At 41.4% G+C, this 19,900-nt stretch overlaps 1 protein-coding gene across 10 annotated transcripts in view; it reads right to left on the bottom strand.

Moving 5' to 3' along the window:
- Positions 1-19,900, bottom strand: part of SRPK2 (SRSF protein kinase 2) — a 294,675-nt gene that overhangs the window by 192,530 nt on the left and 82,245 nt on the right. For 2 of the 10 annotated variants that reach the window (XM_074942503.1, XM_074942509.1), the window contains exon 2: positions 10,432-10,495. The exons of 5 other annotated variants lie outside the window; for them this stretch is intronic. In XM_074942503.1, the coding sequence (XP_074798604.1) occupies positions 10,432-10,469 (38 nt within the window). In that variant the 5' untranslated portion in view covers positions 10,470-10,495. Of the gene's footprint in view, positions 1-3,966; positions 4,062-9,840; positions 9,923-10,431; positions 10,496-19,900 lie in introns of those variants that run through there. 3 more of the 10 variants (XM_074942501.1, XM_074942507.1, XM_074942502.1) reach the window with 2 other exon arrangements.

Here is a 19,900-nt window from a genome sequence, read left to right as displayed (position 1 = left end):
TAAGGCCCTGTAATAATCCTTACATGAAAAGCAGTTAGATAAAATTTGAAACTAACCATATGGGGACAGCGTTTGGACTCTGTTTCTCATATTGGAATGTGAAATATTTTAATGTACTAAAATCCCAGAAGGCGGGGACGGGGGCTGGGGGTGAGGGGAGGAGGGAATGTTTACCTTAAGCACCAGGGGATGGATGAAGTCGTGAGTGATTAAAGTCCTCATTGCTTGTGACCTAAGGAACTGAATAGGTAAGTAGGAATCAAGAGATGGATCAGCTGTGGTTAATCACAAGGAAGATGGTAGAGTACTTACTCTGTATAAAGGGTCCTGAGTGAAAAAACTGTGTTTTTGTAGAAGGACCGCATTTGAGAATAAAGACACTTCCAGTAATTTTTCTGAATTTTATCCCTGTGAGGAACTGGGTGCTGGCCTAGAATAAATGAAGACTGTCTTACCTCTGACCGGTATGCAGTGTTGGCAGCAACTGGGGGCTCCCTGTGCTGAATCTCTATCATGGATGAGGCAGGGCCAAGAAGACTGTGAAGGATTGTCATTGGATGGTGACTATTGAAACAGGCTAACAAAAAATTAGTTATAAAAAAGGTTCCAGAGAAATATTTCAATATTTTGTTGGGTTTTATTTTTAATGCTCTGAAGGTTAAGGTGGCAAGAAGTCTAGATATCATCCATGCAGCTGACAGGAGGCAGAACAAATTTAGGAAGAGAGGACCTGCGAAAAATGTTTTTTTCTTACCTCTCAAAATTAGACTATTCCAAGCCCTAGGTTAGGCAATATTCAGTCCTGAACTAGTTACAGGTTTCACAATCTGGATATCTTACCAGCTTTCAGAATGAGCAATACTAGAAAGGGGCTATCCCCAACTTTCCAATGGCTTACTTTTACCCTTGGGAGACTGCAAGATAAAGGATTTTAAGATAGACATTTATATGCATAGAAATGTTATTTTAAGTCCTTTTTAGCAGCCCTTTAAATATACTGCCCAAAATATTCACACTCAGTGAGAGTTCTAAGTAGGATTTGCAGCCCATTGTGCTGGACTCTGTACAAACACAGAAAAGAAACAATCACAATCTTAAAGAGTTTACTCTCTAAAGACACAACTAGATGAAGGGTTGGGAATGTAGATGAACATGGTGAAGAATTGGCACAACTTTGTTACTGTATTGTAGGTGTGGTTTCAGTTTGGTTTAGGCCAGGTTGTTTTTTTGTTGGGAGTAAGAGGAAGGTTGGGAGTTAGGAAAGAGGAAGCGAAATAGTCGCAGCTGATGACCTGTCTAGCCATAATCACCACGCTGGATACCGTAGGCATCAGGACTGAGGTGAATCTTATGGAGTTGAAAAAAGAGGAGCTAGTGGCTGTTTGGATTTTATCAGGGAGCTTTCCCAAGCATAAGGGGTTACATGGGAGAAAGTACAGAAGTATTTAAGGGAGAAGCTGACTGATGGTTAGTAAAACTCCCAGAGACTTCAAGATAACAAACTTTAAGGTCACAATATTTTTACCTACAAAAAAAGCTATTTTAAGTCAGATTTAGAAGTTTTTATGGCTTCTTCTGAACCCTACAATAAGATTCATGGCAAATAAGACACCTGGGCTTCACAGGTGGAGAGATACCACAGTATATTTTCTAAGACAGTACAGTACTTTCATAATATATAATATAAAGAGAATACATGATGGTATGCACCACTGTAAGGGTTTTATCAGCACTTATTTGGAAGACTTACTTGTGGCTTCACTACTCATTAGTAATGTATTGCAAACTCACGCCAGTAAAAGCTTTATACCACATTACTTCACTCAGGTCTGTATAATAATATAGATATGTGTACGCAAACATACTTGTGTGTATTTGTTTTTAATAGTTTCATAGTGCTCTGATACACAAGAGCTCAGCATTATTTATCCTGTAGTATTAGCAACTGCATGCAGCATGCACATGGAAATGCAACGATTTGACAGGGCACACAACAGTGCACACCTATGTACAGGACAGTACTTCCCTAAACTTTGTTTGGAAGTTTATATTTAGAGATTTAAGTGAAGTCATGATTAAGTCATTTATTAGGCTAAGAGTTTAAATTCATGAAACCAGGCTAAATATACAGTATATTTATGTGCTGGAGTCCTCAATTACCAATCACATTTTTTTTCCCTTAGTGTAACAAAAATAAATCAGATACAAATCTAACTTGAATTGGGAAGAGAAAGATGCACCATTCAAATCATTCCATCCAACCTATTTATACAAATGTCTTTCAATCATTAATTGCCTCCACACAATCACCGTTTTGCTCAGCATTAACTCCTAGTGAAGCATAATATTTATGAAGGATAGTCTTGTACAAGCCCCCAACGTCTCCCCCAAGATAATTTGTCATCTTGGCTCCAATTATACATACAAATAAACATCCTATCTGTGCTTTGTATTTCTCAGAAAGTAGAAAATGTGCTCCCCTGTAATAAAACTACTTCATAAACAAGCTTATGTTGAAGGCCCTTTCAAGAAGAAAACAAGTTCAATTCAAAAGGAAAAAATAATACCAAAGTGGTACACAAACAAGCATCTCAATATCAAAGATGTTAATGAAAACATTACTTACATAGTTACAGTAAAAATATTAAAGTTATAAGTTTTGATGTTAAAGTCATAGCTGAAAGATTCCAGTAAGAACCAGGAATTACGTGAAATTCTGTCACTGAGGACAAAAATATGTAGGAAAACAAGTCCTTAGGGGAAAAAATAAAATCTCTAAATGTTTACCTTTCGAAACACGATACACAGTGTATTTTGGTCTATGTCCTGAAGTGACTGGCAGCGCTAAGAATTTACAACTAATGGATGTTGTGACACTACGCCCCATATTCTTCATAGAGATAAACTTATGATATGAATATGACATAACTAAGATATTTTTTATGCAAGATGGATCATGTGAGGTATCAATGGAAAGGTTATGATTTACTGAATCAGATTATCTAATTTGTATGCATGTATCATTTCTGTACCTGAAGTTAGGAATATAGACTATGTAACAATTAAAACTGTGTTTTCACCTGGGGAACGCCCACCAGACAGTATGCAATCAGCTTGGAATGGGCCATTAGGGAGAACAATAGGATTCTGAAGATACTAATCTCCCTCCTTCCTGAGAAGTTTCCTGGGATGCTGCTTTGACAGTGCAAAGTCATGTGATCATGTCACCTCGTACTGGACACCATCTTGGACTGCTGGTATTTTTCCACTAGGAGGAGATGGGGGTCAAATCTGGAAACAAAGAATTCCCGCCATATGCAAATCCTATTGAAGGCTGGAGAGTGAGTTAACCTAGATTATTCTCCACAGCCTCCCTGCCCAAGAAGGAAAGCTGCTGAAAACACCTGAAGAGACAAAGGAACTAAGCTGGGGTGGGGGGAGGGCAGGGGCTGAGCCATGCGAGAAATGTCTAGCCTGTGAAAGGAATACCTAGAGATTTAAACTGCAAGCAGTGCAGTTTACATTCTAGAAACTCTGCAAGCTGCACAAAACAACATTTAGGGTGAGAATGGGCTACTATTGCCAGTTCATTTAGTGTATTAAGCTTAGGTTGCGTGTTTTGTTTTATTTGCTCAGTAATCTGCTTTCACCTGTTTGCTATCCTTTATAATCATTAACTGCAAAAGATAGATTTTAAAACTTTTTTGTTTATTCTAAAACACAGTTTGTGCAATTCATAACAGGGGTGGGAGGAAGCTGTGTATATCTTCCTCCACATTGAGGGAGGGGGCAGATTTCATTAGCTTACGCTGTATAGATCTCTGTGCAGCGCAAGACAACATAATTTTGGGTTTATACTCCACAGGGTGTGTGCACCCGCGTGCTGGGCAATTCCCTAGCTGAAAGCCTTCCCATGCAGTACTGATTTCAGTATCGGTGTCATTCTGCAGCTGGGTGTGTCCCTACCTGTGTGTGCATGCGCAGCAGGACAGAGTGAGGGAGCCCAGGCCGGTGGAACAGGTGGGCTCAGTGGAACCCCAGTACATCACATGGCACCCCGGGGGTCAAGGGGAGACCTATCACAGATGTGATGACCAGAAAGTTTTTAATTCATGGGTGGAACACTTTATCTATAAATTACTATTTTTTATCATGCAAACATGCAATTTCCACTGCTTTTTCACATCAGCACAATTGTGAATTATAACAGAACTGCTCATGCCTGTACCCCTTTCATATTTTGCTTAAAATAAAATTAAAAAACTGGCACATTAACGGTATCACAGGCTGATTGTTTTAACGTGAAAATTGTACTAAACATCAAGCAACCCTACATGAAGTGCTATTAAAAGCAATGTCAGTTCACTATTTTTAAAAAGGAAAAGTGAAATATAATGTATAATCACAGTGGACACAAAATGCTAACATCATATATTGGGCATAAAGTGGAATGACTTCATTTGCACTGCAGATGTTTATGGCCGCTCTGGTCTACAGACTACTGGGGCCATTGTCCGCAGATGGCATCTTACACTTTTCAGACATGTCAGGAGAATGCCACAAGACATTCCGGGGAACGCCATTCTCCTGGTGGCTTGTAATATCTGGGATAAAATTCCACCAACCAAGAGAGGGAGGTGGCCCAGAGGCAGATGCTCTATTACATGGGTTCATCAAGTCTGTTCCAATGTTGGATTCTCGGGCCATCAAGCCCTTGTAGCTGTGCAGGAATGGACCAAAGGGTGAACAATCACTAAAGCCAACCGTTCGGCTAAGCGTTGAAGAGGACATCTCCCCAAGTTATTTTTCGTAAAAACTGAAAGTTAAAAGCAGCACAGCAAAGAGCGAAGTGCTCTTAAAACAAATTGGAATTGTTCTGAATTAGAAACTAAACCAATTAGAAACTTATTTTTATTACTCTAGTTAAAAAAATGAAACAAGCGCCATGGAAGAAGTATAAAGACAAAAGGATAAAAAGGGGCAAGAGGAAAAGTGAACTCTGTCTTTTTAATATGTATATATCACATTAAATAAAATTAGAGAAACTCAAAATAAAGCAAACACAATTCCAGGAACATGATATATCATTCTGGCTTCAATTCTATTATGATGTCACAAAACCCCACTATAGTTATAATCATGAAATGCACCATTATCTAGCACTTATTCCAAAACATGTTTATATCACATTAACACTGATGCCATGTCATACGAAAGATAGCAAGCTGAATATTGCTTGAAATTGACTTATCCACTTGTGAGAATGTCATAGCCCCACTATTTGTTATCAGCAAATGACAATTCTCTACATCAATACTGTATAAGGGGGGAAATGTGTACATATATAGAACACACAACTCACTTTATGGACCCTTAAAAACCTTGGTTGCTATTCATGAAAGAACGCTACAATATCCTCACTCCCTTTCACAACATAATCTTGCAACAACTAGCAGAAGTTATTTTCTTAAGTAAGGAGAATAGAGACAGTACTAGGCCTGCACTTTCTCTTTCATTATTTTAGATTTCCTCCTCTATTCTCTTCCTTCCTGACAGAATTCTTGGAGATGGACCAATCTAGGGAGAATGTAAATGCATCAAGAGCAAACATTTCATTTGCTCTGAATAGATCAATTACAAAAAGAGAGAGCAGTGAAAAAGGCTCAAGGCTACAAAATGAATGGAAATAAAATACAAGAAAGAACCAGTTGCTGTCCCTACACAATCCCCATCAATAATACTGCACATTTGGATTTTTTTTAAAAAAGACATTGTCAAGATATTTTATGATCTGAAAACATTCTCCTCTCGCTGCTATTTATAAAACACCTTATAACCTGAACACTGTTTTTTCCATCATAAATATACTTACTGGTTTGCTACTGTAAGACTGCTCATGAGTGCAGGCCTAATATTGATTTAAAAAATAAATAAATAAATAAATAAATAAATAGAGCATTGACGTGTGAGTTCATTTTAAAGTAAAATACACATATAGGGTCTGCAAAAAGATATAAAGAAAAAAGTAGGTTAAATATTTTAGAATTATTAACCTTGTCAGTGACCTTTAGCTACACAATAATACCTTTTATCGAACTACATCAATGAGAAGACAGATCACAAATTCCGGATCCAGAAATCACAGCGGTAAATATAGTTTACTGAGCACTTTGTTCTAATCTATGAGAAAGATTAATATACTGTGTGTTAAATTTATTAGGGAATGTTCAGTGATTGTAATGTGACACAGACAGATGAAGTGATTTTTCTATCTTTAAAATGCAAAGTCCACAGACATCCTCTGAAAGGAGTTCTGCAAAATAGGTTCACATAAAGGCACACACACAAGCATGTGCACGTCCACACTTTTAAAAGTGCAGCTGTAGCTTAAAGTGCTGAATGCACCAAATAAATACAAAAGGGGTACAGGACATTTGCAATGTAAATATGATGTTTTTCCTTCTTTTACAGGTTCTTGAAAAGCAGACTCCCTCCCCATGACTGCTGGTCCCAGCTCTCTAATGGCTGCAGCAAGAACTCTGCTGGCAACTTCACGTATCCACTACTGAATAGCCAAAGAACATGCAGGCTTAGGCTACCTGCAGAGAGGGATAGAGCAAGAGGTACAGTAAGTGAGCTTATTCCCAATATTACATGATTTTGTAATATGTTTTCTCATTAATGTTATCTTCTCTTAAAGGAGGACTGTCCTTCAAAATCATGCAAAATAAAAAACATACATAGAGGATATGCTGAAACTTCCCTTTATTTGGGGCAGTTATCACCCTACCCTACATTTCTAAATTTATATCTAATTGAGTCTACTAAATGAAATGTTTAATAAGATCATACAGGAAAAAAAATATTTTAATGCTGATGTAGTAGCCCCCGAATCCCAACTAAGTAATTCCAATTATTTTTGAGTGAATTTCATAGGGAAAAAGTGTCTCATATTTGTATTACTTTCCTTTTTGAGGTTGTTGCCCTTCTCATCAACTTGAGGCCTCCTTGTCCTTAAACAGAGGTGGGCAAACTACGGCCCGCGGGACCGTCCTGCCCGACCCCGAGCTCCAGACCCAGGAGGCTAGCCCCTGGCCCTTCCCCTGCTGTTCCCCCTCCACCGCAGCCTCAGCGCGCCGCCAGCGCTCTGGGCGGTGGGGCTGCGCGCTTGTACAGGGCAGCGCGGCAGCGTGTCTGGCTCTGGCCAGGCGGTGCGGCTCCCAGACATACTGCTCTGAGTGGCATGATAAGGGGGCCGGGGGGGTTGGATAAGGGGCAGGGTGTACCGGGGGGCAGTCAGGGGACAGGGAGGAGGGGGCGGTTGGATAGGGCAGAGGTTCTGGGGGGGCAGTAAAGGGACGGGGAGCAGGGGAGGGTTAGATAGGGGGTGGAGTCCCAGGGGGTGGTTGGTGGGGGTCCGAGGAGGGGGTGGTCACGGGACAAGGAGCAGGGGGGGTTGGAGTGTGGGGGCAGTCAGGGGGCGGAAGTGGGAGGGGACAGAAGGGGGGGGCAGGCTGTTTGCCCACCCCTGTCCGAAAGCCTCCATCATCACACTTCCTTGTTAGTTTCACTTCATATCAGGGCCTCTTAAAAATAGGGAAACCTGAGAGATAGCAACTAACCCAGGATCATAAAGCAGGATTTTAAGAATTTGAGCCTTCTTAAAACGTGGCCATTTTTTTTTTCATTTTTATTCCCACCTTCTTCCTACTAAGGATTACTCCTGCCTGACAAGACAGTATATTGATCTTAAAAAAAAGAGCATGCCTTTTCCTCAGGTAGAATCTGCAATCATCAAAGCACCCTTTTCTAAGAGAAGAGAGGCAGAGGGTCAAACTCTCCCTAATCCCTTCCACTCACACTGAGTACAGTTTGTGTCAATGCACAAATCCTAACCTCTCCCCTCCCACCCCGTGAAGGTGCAAGCATCCTCTATTAACCCCTCCTGGCCTGGAAAACATGGGACCAAACCAGAGACTCTACTTTAGATCTTCCACCGGGCAGCTCAAAGTACCAGAAGAGTCCCATGTTCATAAATTAAAATGGAAACAAATACAACGTAAGACTGAATGTGTGCCCAAACAGTAAGTTTACATATAAACATTATGTATATACCATATACAGACTCAATACCTGTGCACAATAGGTTAAGGATAGAGTTTTGCAAACACTTTAAATGCACTAACTTTCATTGTTTAATGTCACCTATTTGATAGTATAGATTTCTTTTACAAAACAGCTTTTTTATATTGTAATTTTTAAAGGTCATAGAAGGATCTGAAAGTTAATAGGGTAGATAATATTGTTTCCTACTGTGCAGCAAATAAATTCAGTATATTTTAGGTTCAGGGAAAAGAAGGTGGATATTTTACAGTAATAATGAAAAACTGTATCTGACAGACTGTGTGAAAGTATTTGCTGATTTCTGACCCTATAAACTGCGTAACTAATGAACATCAACTCAAATCACTAAAATAGTAGTATCTCACAATGCTCAAAAATCTCTGAATATTGTAGAAAGTTTACTGTGCATGCACAATATCCAATTTTTAATAGTTATCTTGACCTTTTCAGATTTACCTTTTTCCTTCAAAATACTTAAAACCATGAGGCAACTTATGAACTATGCACTTGCCAAATTTAATTTTTAAATTAAGGGCATTTTTAATGGATCATGAGCATAAAATGCATCTTTAAAATCCTTTCCTCCTTTTCTAATTATGTATAACAATACTTTAGAGACATAGGTTCATGTTGGTCAGCCATCAGTTTCTTCCCAGAGTTCATACTGTATTTTGACACACATTTTGAGCAACAATATATTTTGGTCAGCCACCAGTTTGTCATAGCATTCAAGCTGCTAAAAATATATTCTAATTGGATTCATCACTTCATCACCGTATCCTTCACAGAAGCCCTAAAAATCTCAGTTAACACCAGTTTCTTGTACTACTTTCACCCTGTCATCCTCTCTCCTATCACCACCACCATTTATTTGGCCTAACGTTTTACAGTTTATATGATATCGAGGTGCTGGGGGATGGATAAACAAAACATCTTAGGCTTTTTCTTAATGACTTTCAATTTATACTCGCAAAAATAACCCAAAGCTTTTCTTACATTTCTCCATTTTGGAAAGGTGACTTAACAACCCACTCCCCCCACCATTTTCTGTATCTCTCATAGCTCTGATATTTTGTCATGCTAGAGCTAGTGAAAAGCAATATCATGGTTTAGTTCACGTCTACCCTCGCTCGTGTCATAAATCCAATTAAACTGCTCATATGGTTTTAAAGCCATGGTTGCCCCACAGCACTTTCTCATTTTTAATTATTTGTCTTTTATCCTATCTATGTTCCCTTAACTTAGATTTCCAGTGCACTGCCATTATGTTTTATTATGTTTAACCACTCATTCAAATACATTTTAGATAACATAATTTCAGCTAAAAAAGCCTGCTTAGGTGTACTAAATTACTAATTACAATTCTGGCAACTCATTTCCAAAATATATAATACTCAGTTGCACACAAATGAAATGACTTAATTCAAATAATATTTTGATTTGAATTGATCTTATGTTGTCCTCAGTTGAAATAATTTTATTAACACAAGTTTCTGTTAAAATTAAATCTCAAGCAAAACAGGAGTGAACAGGTTTGGTTATTAAAAGCACCAAAATAGTCACTAAGAGGACACTGCATGTCAAAAATCTGAATGTCAAATATATATATATATTTAAAAATATCTATGTAAAATGAAACAGCTACTTACAATTATAATAATCTGACTGACAGATAAAATAATTGCTTTAAAAACACTTGAGTCATTTTGTCCTTACCTGCAGGCATGAACCATTATTACTGCATGCAGTGACTGTTCCATTTCCTAGCACAGACTTGAAGCAGCATCACATCTATCTTACAGAATGTGACTAATTTGTGTGTTTGCAATTCCTAAGCTATTTGCAAAGGACACTCCCTTTCAACATAACAGGATATTTAATGGTTCACCAAATTATATTTTCTACTAACCCAAACTGAACAGCAACCTTGGTAACTGTAAAATGATTTCCTCTAATACAAAGCAAAAAAAAAAAATCTAATTTTTGAAACTGAATTTAGAAATCAAGATGCTTTTTGGGTGAAAACAAAAAATTGAACACAGACTGAACAACAGTATATATAAACCAGTAGTCTGCTGTATTATGATTTGCATGCTGCTGCTGATTAGACTTCATTAAAAACAAAAATCAATAACCCTTTGCAAAAAGACACAAAGCTTAACCAAAAACACAGATTCAATCAATACATTACAATAACCAGCATGCAATACATCAACAAAATTAGCAAACTGACAAGAAAAAAATGCCCTATGCTGCTTCTTTGCAATGCTACACCATTAATTGTTCATGCAAGAGATGTAGCTGTACCTTTCTGAAGAGGACGACTTCTCAGAGTTAACTGACATCAGCAGCTCAATCTTCTGCTTGATTTCTGGAAAAATCAGAAAATATTCACAACCAAGATTGCCTGTCCTTGCTTTCCAAAGTCTTATTATCAAATGATTTTTTCTTAATCCCTTTTGTTCAGAATGAGATCACGAGATTCACAGTACTTCTGTAAGGACTGATTCAATGGTGCTCGAAAGGAAAAAGCTCCAGAGGCATCAGGCCTTGCTAAACTATGCACATGACTGTTTATGAAAGCAGGAAGTACCATTTCTTTTAAGCAGAGGGGTGGTTACTCTTTTGAGGTTGAGCTAACATATTTACTAGATGATTCTTATCATAACAAATTACAAACCGCTGCATAAATTCCAGTGTCCACGAAAAATCAAACAAATCATTTGGGGAGTAAATTATTCTGCAGCTTTGCTACCTGAACATATTTACTACCCTTCGGAAAATTCATTTCAAAAGGCCTGAAAAATATGGCTCTTTGAATTATTTTTGTCACAAAGAATGAAGTATTTAATCACTACTTTAATATATGGATCAGAAATCATAAACAGCATATACTAATATCTGAGTTTCTTAAATTAAGATTACAGGGTGCTCTTTCAAATACACTTTGAAGGCCAAATTTAAATGTACCTTCAATTTTTTATTCCTAATACTTTAATTGCCCCTCTTAATGCTCACAACCAATGAACAGCAACACCCATTGGCAGAGCGGGGCTGATACATAATACTTGTCCTAAAAGAAATGGCCTGACTATGCCATTTAGAACAGAAATATTGAGAGCCAGATCAATTTTACTAACAGACTACTGTTGGAAAGGGGGGGGGGGGCAGAAGAAAGAAATATCCCCATACCATCTGTGATTTCTATTTCATGAGATCTCAAAACCGAATACACATGGATGGTTTTAAAAATAAATTAAGATCATCACGTAGCCAGAAGGTCTGTTATTTAAATGTTTCAGATGAAAACCAAAGGGTACTATCATAAATAAAGTTGACTGATTATAATTTAAGATCCTGTTTTCAATTGCTTATAACTTTTCGAAACTTTAATTATTCAGGCTGACCGTTTCCATGTCATGGATCTGCCTCAAGGTACTGCATTTATGTTTCAGCTGAAAAAAAGTTCAGCCATTTCTGAGCAGGAGATTAAGAAAAAGCATGTTTTTCCCATGTTAAAATAAAATCTTACAACCATTTCATTAAGAAGCTAGCATTACCATGCTTTGGAACAAGGGCTTGAAATTTAGCAATCAGTAGGGTGGGGGTCACCTTGCTGCCTGGGGTGCGTCTTTTGCTTTCCCCAAACTGCACAAGTTTGGCTAAGTTATAAGACCCCAAAAAGTCTCAGTTCCCACATGCTCAGTAGAGGATTATTAGAATTTGGTAGCTAAATTTTCCAAAATACCCTGTCTGCACTGAGCATACTCCATCGTGGGGATTCAGGGACTGAGCATGATTTTCCCTGCTATTGCCTCTCCCAGCCATTAGGGGCCATTAGCAGGGATAAGAAATGAGATGTACTTGCATGTGCCCCTGATGTTTCCAGGCAGGAAGGAGGAGGAAGCAACTTGATTCAAATGCAAAGGGGTGAGCCGCAAAGGGGAGGGAGGTGCAGAAACCAGAAGGGAGAGAAGAACTGAGAGGGTCAGGAGCCGCATGCAACAGAAGAGGGGGAGGAGATGAAGCACAAGGTTGGACAGAAGCGGGGGCGGGGGGAATAGGAGCAGGCAGTGTGGGAAGGGAAGCAGAAGCTGGGATACACTGGAGAAGAGAAAGACAAGAACTGGGACCTGTGCAGGGGATAGAGAGGAGCAGAGATGGAGGAGGGCAGAAGTCAAAGTGTGGGAGTGTGGATAGGAGCAGAGGGAGGAGGGACAGGATCCAATGGGGACAGGGACAGGAGTGTTGGGATGGGGCACATTGGAGCAGAGACAGGCTGAGGAGGGGGAGAGGGAACGCAAGGGCAGAAGGAACTAGAACCATTAGAAAACCCTTCCTGACAGAACCTGGAATTGAACCCAGGAGTCCTAAGTCTCTACACCCCTCTGCTGTCAGCAAACAAAAGTGAAATCTACTGCCAAAGCATGTGTCTCAATCCCCTCTAGTGGCTGATCCACATAGAGGACAACAGCCAACTACTTCGACCACTCTGTTAGCTCAAGTGGTAAAGGTCTCTCTGCACTATGAATCTGAAGGTCCAAAATGTGCTAACGACTCAAGTGGGGAATCAGTGTGGTTCCGTATGACAGAATTTCTGTTTTTCCGCTTCGTTTAAAAACAAAACAAAAATACACACCTTAGGAGATGACAGCCAAAAATCTATGTTAAAAGAACATCACATTACAAACTCAAGCGCTCAAGCTAGAAAATGCCAGAATTCAGGTTGCCTGTGCAGTCTTAATTTGGTCCCCATTCATTATATGCATGTGCATTATGATACAGACTCATGTCACATATTTTGCCGCTCTCTCCCCGCTCCCGAATGGATAGTACTCTGGGAATGAATCATGGTGGTGTAATGAAGGAGGCTGTTATCTATAGGACTGCTGACTCATTTGTTGCAGAAGTTGGAAGGTAGGTAGTGACTGAGGCTAGAGGTAGACTGAGGTAGAGACTGCAGGAAGAGAAAGGATGATCTTATGGTTAAGGAAGTTGAATGCCACCCTGGATAATTAGATTCTACCCCTGCCTCTGCCACACAGTCCCTATGTGATGCTGAATAATTCTCTTAAACTAAAGTGTTCACAGCTGTCTACTAATTGTGTGTTCCCCATTTTGTGGGTGCCCAACATGAGACACCTGGGGCCAGATTTGCAGAAATGCCAATCACTACAACTGAAGTCAACTGGAGTTGTGCTTTGAATATGTAAAGTTCTATAAAAAAAAGGAGGGGGGGTAAGTATTCTGAAGAAAAAAAAAAGGCTATAAGTATTTCAAGTTGGACACCCAAATTTAGTGGACATGGGTCAATTTTGCCCCTACTATCTCTGTGGCTCAGTTCACCAGCTGTAAAATGGGGATAATACTATTGTTTAATCTTACAGAGGTGTTAAGATAAATTCATTAGTGTTTTCTAAACCACTCACACACGAGGGTGAGAGCACCATAAAAACACCCAATCAAAAGTAACACCTAGGGCCACAAACTGAATGAGGAGGACAAAAATATTGAATATCTACCCATTCACTGAATGAGGCAGGAGTCCTGCAAGGGAACAAATAGTACATGATCAAGTAATTAAAGACTATACAGTAACTCCTCACTTAAGGTTGCCCTGGTTAACATTGTTTCATTGTTACATTGCTGATCAATTAGGGAACATGCTCGTTTAAAGTTGCGCAATGCTCCCTTATAACGTTGTTTGGCAGCCACCTGCTTTGTCCACTGCTTGTAGAAAGAGTAGCCTGTTGGAGCTAGCTGGTGGGGGCTTGGAACCAGGGTGGACCAGCAGCCCCTCCATCAGCTCCCCTTAGTTCCTTGTGGGCAGCCTCTCCCCACTGCCGTGTGCTGTTCCTGCCCTCTTCCTTGGAGCTGCTCCCGGGAGACTCCTGCTTGCTGTGCAGGGGAAGAGGAGTGCTAATGCCAGGGTGCCCCACTCCTTTACCCCTTCTCCACAGAGCGGTGTGGGGAGGGGAACTCAGAACCAAAGGAGCTTGCTCGCAGCAGCTGCTGTCTCAACTTGCTGATCTACTTTAAAAGGCAGTGTACTTAGAGTGGGGTCAGCGTATTTAAAGAGGCAATGCGCATCTCTCTCTCTCTCTCTCACACACACACAGTGTGTGTCTGTCTCTCCCGCCCCCCGCCACACACACACGATGTGTGTCTCTGTCTCTCTCTGCCATGCTGTGTCTCCTCCCTCCGTTCCTGTTGCCTTGTAGAGTGTGAGGCTACATTAACAACAACGAGTTAACCCTTGAGGGCTCAGCCCAGTGCTAGTTCATCATTTAGCAGTAAGGCATTCCCTGGGAAATATCCCACCCTCTGACTCCACCACCTCAACCAAGCTTCACAATCATCATCGCTGTGTACAGTATTAAATTGTTTGTTTAAAACTTATACTGTGTATATGAGAGAGAGAGAGAGAGTGTGTGTGTGTGTGTCTTTTGTCTGGCAAAAAAAAATTCCCTGGAACCTAACCCCCCCACTATTTACATTAATTCTTATGGAGAAATTGGATTCACTTAACATCATTTAACTTAAAGTAGCATTTTTCAGGAACATAACTACAACATTAAGTGAGGAGTTACTGTACACTGCAAGTCAATATAATTTGGGGTTTACACCTGAAAGGAGGTGTGCACATGAGTGCTGGCTAAATTCCCGAGTTGAGTCCTCCCACGCAGACTGATTTCAGTTTGTGTCTGCAGGTGGGTGTGGCCTTACCTGTGTGTTTGCTAGAGAAGTCTTGAGGGCCTGGCATAGCAAGGACAGGGTGAGGAAGCCCAGGCTGGTGGAATGGGCGGGCTCAGTGTGACCCCAGTATATCAGGTGGCATCCCGGACCACAAGTCCAACCCATCACACTCTTTATGACAGACCTTAACATATTTGAAGACTGATATCTGGTCTGACTTCTTTTCTCAAGACTAAATATTCCCAGTTTTTTAACCTTTCCTCATAGGCCAGGTTTTTATCACTTTTGTTGCTCTCCTCCGGATTCTCTCCAATTTGCTCACATTTTTCTTAAACTGTGGCACCTAACTTGGACACCGTACTCCAGCTTTGGCCTCACTAGTGCCAGATAGACTGGAATAGTTACATTCCATGTCTTGCATATCACACTCCTGGTAATACACCCCAAAATTATATTAGCCTTTTTCATAACTGCACCACATTGTTGACCAGAGGTGTAAGTAAGCCAGTACACGCCCCGGTACGGCATACCTGCAAGAGCCGGTGTGCTGTACCGGGGTGAATCGGCTTCCACAGGCGCAATTTAAAGGGCCTGCGGCTCCCAGCAGTGGCTGGAGCCCCCGGCCCTTTAAATTGCTGCCAGAGCCCTGGGGTAGCGGCAGCGGGGCTGGGGCAGCAATTTAAAGGGCCCGGGGCGGTAGCGGCGGCTGGAGCTTCGTCCCCGGAGCCCTGCTGCCAGAGCCCTAGAGAACCGGCGGTGGGGCTCCGGGGACGATTTAAAGGGCACAGGGTTCCGGCTACCGCTACCGCCCTGGGCCCTTTAAACCACTGCCAGAGCTCCCGGCTGCTGCTGTTACCGCGGCAGGGGGAGGCACTTACCAGTACAGGGTGGGCCAGGGCTGGCTCTGACTCCCACAGCCCCACCCCTTCCGGGGGACAGAGCCGGCCCCAGCCCAGCCCCGTACCGGTAAGTCCCTAGACTTACTTTCACCGCTGTTGTTGACTCATATTCAATTTGTGATCTACTATACCCCCTGGATCCCTTTCTGCTGTACTACAAACTAGCCAATTATACCCCATTTTGCATTTGTACATTTGATTTTTTTTCCCCCCAACTGGTCATGCTTTGCAGTTGTCTTTACTGAATTTCATCTTGTTGATTTTGATCAATTCTCCTATTTATCAAGGTCATTTTGAATTCTATTCCCATTCTCCAAAGTGCTAGCTACCCCTCCCAGGTTGGTGTCATCCACAAATTTCATAAATATACGCTCCACTCCATTATCCAAGTGATTAATGAAAATATTTAAAAGTACCAGACCCAGGACAGACCCCCTTAGGTGGGACCACACTAGATACATCCTCACAGTTTGACAGCAAACCATTGAAAACTACTCTTTGAACATGGTTTTTCAACCAATTGTGCCTCAACCTTACAATAATTTCATCTAGTACACATTTTCCTTGTTTAATTTGGATATCAAATTAAATTTATTTTATGCTATCTGTATTGTAAAAATTATTGGGAGGAGAAGAAAGCTGGAGATTTTGACAGCCGAGTAGGAGACAGTTGGGGCTTTATCAGCAAGTAAGAATGAGTGGTGATTTTTGTATGCAGGAGACAGTGGAGTCTTAGGGCTAGTCTACGCTGAAAAGTTATATCAACATAGCTACATCTCTCAGGGGTGTGAAAAATCTACACCCCGACACAGTTAAGTCAACTTAACTCCCCGTCTAGACATCACTAAACTGACAGAAGAATTCTTCCGTCAACCTACCTACCACCTCTTGGGAAAGTGGATTACCTACAGTGATGGGAGAATCCCTCCCACCGTTGTAGTAAGTGTCCACAGTGAAGCGCTACAACAACTCAGATGCAATGCTGAAGCTATGTCACTGTAGGGATTCAAGGACTGGGGAAGGACATACAACTGCCCCTTTTGGATAAAGGTGAAAGTGACAAATCTGGAGGAGGAGGCAGAATTAATATACCACCCTCAAACCTCTGACAACTAAATAAATATCTCAATATCTGCCATTGTGTGCAATGACAGGTAAGCAGAAATCACATTTTGTTCCTGCTAACATAATCAATAATGAATTATTTAACCAAGTTAAAACTTAAATTAACATAACTGAATTTCAGAGTCAACTCTCTTTGGGATGAATGGAAGCAGTTCATGCTTCTCTCACAGCTATTGTCTCAAGCTGTCTACGATTTAGGCACACATCACTGTGTTATTTCACATATGGTTCACATTCTGAAGATTAACACTGCAGAAGAATTTTCTTTTTAAATGAAAGCTTAGATTCTAGACCACAGTGAAGCCACCAATTTTTAAACAGCCATTATGCACATCGGCTATGCTATCAAAACTTCTGAAACCAGAACTCTCCCACCACTTACTTAGCCATCATTCTAAGATAAACCTTGGGAGAACAAACTTCTAATGCAAGTCAAAGGACAAAAAAATTGAGACAATTAAACACAGCAGCCAACATAAATACAGTACTAACAGGTAGGCCTGGTAACCCAGTCTACTAAGCTGTCAAATAATGTCAAATGACCAATCAACTGATCGCCTATTCTTTAACCAGTCAAATATTGTCAAATATTCCAGCAAGAATGCCCTGATGTAAATGGCAGCTTACCTTATGATTGTATCATGGTGCTATCTGTTAGCAAGCCTACTTAAATGTCTTGATCACTCATTTTACGACCATCTGTTGGCAAAGAGGCAAACTAATTGAAAGCTGAGCATCTTGACTGGCTAGAGTATTCTAGAACAAAGTGTATGTATGTATGTATGTGTATATATATATATCTTTATTTGTATGCTAGACCATCAATGTAAATGGCAGTTTACAAAACAAATTAAACAAGTTAAAAGACTTGGCTCCTGCCATGAAGATTTTACAATCTAAACTGTCACTAGACAAACTTACAGAAATTAACTCAGAAGGGGGAGGGGGTGTACAGGCACCACGACTTTCCCTTAAACAAAAGTTTCACAGCTATTAAACTCCAACAACTCTCCAACTCTCCACAAAGCAAACAACGCACATTAAATACCCATGTAAATAAACCCCCCACTCCTCCCCTCTCAACAAAAATCCCGTACACAATATACACACATAGCCAAACCCGGCTGAGAATATAAAAAGTTCTATGCGTATGAGGGGGTGTGACATAAAATCTTTGTGAGGCCCCTCTCTTCCTGAAGCTGCTTATGTTTCATGCAAAGAGGAGGGGGCATCTGCTTCCTGCCCCATATCCCTCCACATGAGCTAACAGTCTGTAATGACTGGGAGGGAGAGGGCAGCATATCCAAAAACATTTTGACTGGCTGGAATCTTCTGGAACAGCAGCAGTTAGAAACAGAACTGAATTTCTACTGACTGGCTGAAATACAAGAGATACTTCATAATCTAGAGTGCATTACAAAAGTAAAAAGACATTAATGACATAATAAATTAGGTAGAGCCAGGGAAAACAAAAATCATTTGTATGAATTTTTTTTGCTAGACATGAACATGGAAAAACTGTTAAAGCCAAGTACAAGCTCTGTTCTTCCACATACATAACACACTTAGAAAGAATAGAGAAGCACTCATTGAATTCTTGTGACATATGTCCACTGCTGTCAAATTTAGATTATTGCAGTCAAACAGTAAGGCCTGGTGTACACGGGGGGGGGGGGGAGGAGATCGATCTAAGTTATGCCACTTCAGCTACGTGAATAATGTAGCTGAAGTTGATGTACTTAGATCTACTTACTGTGGTGTCTTCACTGTGGTGAGTCAACGGCTGACTCTCTCCTGTTGACTCCACCTGCGCCTCTTGCCCTGGTGGAGTACCGGAGTCGATGGGAGAGTGCTCGGCGGTCGATTTATCGCGTCTAGACTAGACGCAATAAATTGACCCCTGCTGGATTGATCACTGACCGTTGATCCAGTGAGTAATGTAGACAAGCCCTAAGAAGGGGAAAACTGGTCTCCATCAAGATTTGTTTTCTTCTGTGCATTCTCCTTCTACTTCATATTCAGCATCATCATCTTTTGATGAGAACAGTGATATGAGTGACAGTGAAAGGAAAGGTAATTTCATTTCTTCATCTTCTAACAAGATTTTTTCTACTCCATCTGCTTCAGCATTGAAAACTCCTACTCCTGGAAAGCCTTCAGATGTGCATCAAATTAGAGAATAGAATGTCTCATGATCAGAACAACAAATAGGTGACTGGTAACTGCTAATGGGGGTTGGGGAGGAGGCGCACAATGGCAGGCCCCCTCCCTCACCACTACAGCCACGGTCAACTTCCTGCTGACTGCCAAGTCACCCACTTGACCATGGTGCCTCCCCGACCACAGCACACTGGGCGGTTGCCCACGTCACCCACCCGGTAAGGCTGGTCTCGCCAGGGTTGGCCTTCGGGAAAATGGCGCCCTGGGCAAACTTTTATTTTAGTGCCCTGCTCCCCACTGCTTTCCCCAGCCCCCACACCCATAGCCCCCAGTGTCTTCCCCAGCCTCCCACCCATCGCCCCTGGCCCCCGCTGCCTCCCTGGGCTCCCCCGGCCCTGCGTTGCCTTCCCCCCAACTGACTCCTCTAGCTCCAAGCAGGCTACTCCAGACATGTACTCGAGCTGGTAACCATGGCGGCCAGCCAGCTAGGAAGGGATGCGACTCAGCAGGCGTCCTTGCATCCCCTCTGGCAGAGAGCTGTGCTGCCAGCCTGGTCTCAGGTCCCTGCTCTGTGTGTCACCTAGCGGGGCTCAGCAAGAATGCTCGCTGCTGGTGCCTTTCCCAGGCTCATGCCTTCAGCCCCGCTCAGCACAACTCCCACCCTGGCAGAAATCGGGTGACCTCGCATGCCCCCCCCCATGCATCACCTGACATACATTTGCTAGAGACATTTATGCCAACAATACACCATTTCCTATAATCAAAGTTCCTTATATGCTAGAATTTTTTCATAAGTTGCATCCAGTTTACAAAGTAGCAAGTAAGAAATGGCTTGCAGGGAGTCTTCTGAATGCTGAAGCAGACAATCTGAAAAAGAGTTGGTGTTCTTATTGCAC

Source organism: Natator depressus, chromosome 1 (assembly GCF_965152275.1).
Source record: "Natator depressus isolate rNatDep1 chromosome 1, rNatDep2.hap1, whole genome shotgun sequence".
NCBI lineage: Eukaryota > Metazoa > Chordata > Testudines > Cheloniidae > Natator > Natator depressus.
The sequence above is the reverse complement of the archived record's forward strand: the minus strand, read 5'-3'. Positions and strand labels throughout refer to the sequence as shown.